General features: G+C 72.9%; 1 protein-coding gene across 1 annotated transcript in view; it reads right to left on the bottom strand.

Moving 5' to 3' along the window:
- Positions 1-1,150, bottom strand: part of LOC101621548 (dynein heavy chain 17, axonemal-like) — a 15,386-nt gene that overhangs the window by 4,138 nt on the left and 10,098 nt on the right. The window contains exons 7-8 of the mRNA XM_012734941.1: positions 934-1,094; positions 597-753 (exon numbers count right to left, since the gene is read on the bottom strand). Of these exons, the coding sequence (XP_012590395.1) occupies positions 597-753; positions 934-1,094 (318 nt within the window). The remainder of the gene's footprint in view (positions 1-596; positions 754-933; positions 1,095-1,150) is intronic.

Consider the following 1,150-nt stretch of genomic DNA (forward strand, 5'->3'; position numbering starts at 1 on the left):
CGGGCGCTGGGGCCTTCGGGCGGCGGGCGGCCCTTCCCGGAGGACACGGTGCCGGGAGAGGCCATTTGCCGGTCAGCCCCATGAACCCCCCACGGGCCCCGGGCCCCTCCTGGACCGCTCAGCCCCTGCGGCCAGGCTCCCGAACCCCCTTTCCCGCAGAGGCTGCTGTGGCCTGGAGCCAGAGGGCTCCTCTCTCCTGCAGGCCCTGAGAAGACGCCGCCCAGGTCTGTGATGACCACCGTGACCTCTCCCGTGCCCGGCTGGTGCCCACACCGAAGCCCAGGGAGGTGCCCGCTCCGCCGGGCCCTGGGATGCAGGGCCAGCTTGCAGCCCAGGCAGGGCGGCCACTGTCCTGGGCAGGGAGGGACCTGGGGGCCCGGCCCAGACCAGGGCACATGGCGCCCTCTTCCAGGCACCTGGCAGGCCAACGGCTGACCAGGTGCCAGGACTGCTGCGGGGCTGGGGGCGCGGCGGCTGGCCCTCGTGGGCCGCAGCAAGCTGGCAGCCTGGCTCCAGGCCTGTGCAGCCCCTGGCAGCTCGGGGGGCAGCTGCAGCCCAGGCCCCCTGCCCTCCCAGCGCCCCGGGCGGGCGCGTACCTTGTAGTCCATCTGCTCGGAGCAGTTGAAGACGTAGACCATGGTGCCCAGGGCTCTGCCCAGGTCCTTGGTGGTCTCCGTCTTGCCGGTCCCGGCGGGGCCAGCGGGGGCTCCGCCCATGATCAGGTGGAGGGACTGGGTCAGGGTGATGTAGCACCTGCAGGGGCCCGTGTCAGGCACCCCCACTTTGCAGGCCCTCCCCTCTGAGAGAGGAGGCCAGCTCCCCAAGACCACGCAGCCAGGGCACAGACTCGGGCCCCAAGGACGCCCCAGCCCAAGCGCCGGCTCTTCCCGCCTCGGCAGCTGGCCCCGGCCTGGCGGCCCCGCGCCCGGTCACCTGTCCGTGAGCGGGGTGATGACCAGCCGCGGCGTGTTGCCCAGGTACTCGTAGGAGTACTGGATCTGGGCGTCGCAGATGTTGGCGAAGCAATGCCTCTTCTCCTCGTCCCAGCGATGGCGCAGCTGGGACTGCCAGGTGAAGGCCTGCGAGCTCTCCACCTGCCGAGGCGGGCACGTGAGGGCCGGGGCGGCTGGCGCCGGCGGCCCCGAGCCCT

Source organism: Condylura cristata, unplaced genomic scaffold (assembly GCF_000260355.1).
Source record: "Condylura cristata isolate star-nosed mole 26May11 unplaced genomic scaffold, ConCri1.0 scaffold00137, whole genome shotgun sequence".
NCBI classification, from domain to species: domain Eukaryota; kingdom Metazoa; phylum Chordata; class Mammalia; order Eulipotyphla; family Talpidae; genus Condylura; species Condylura cristata.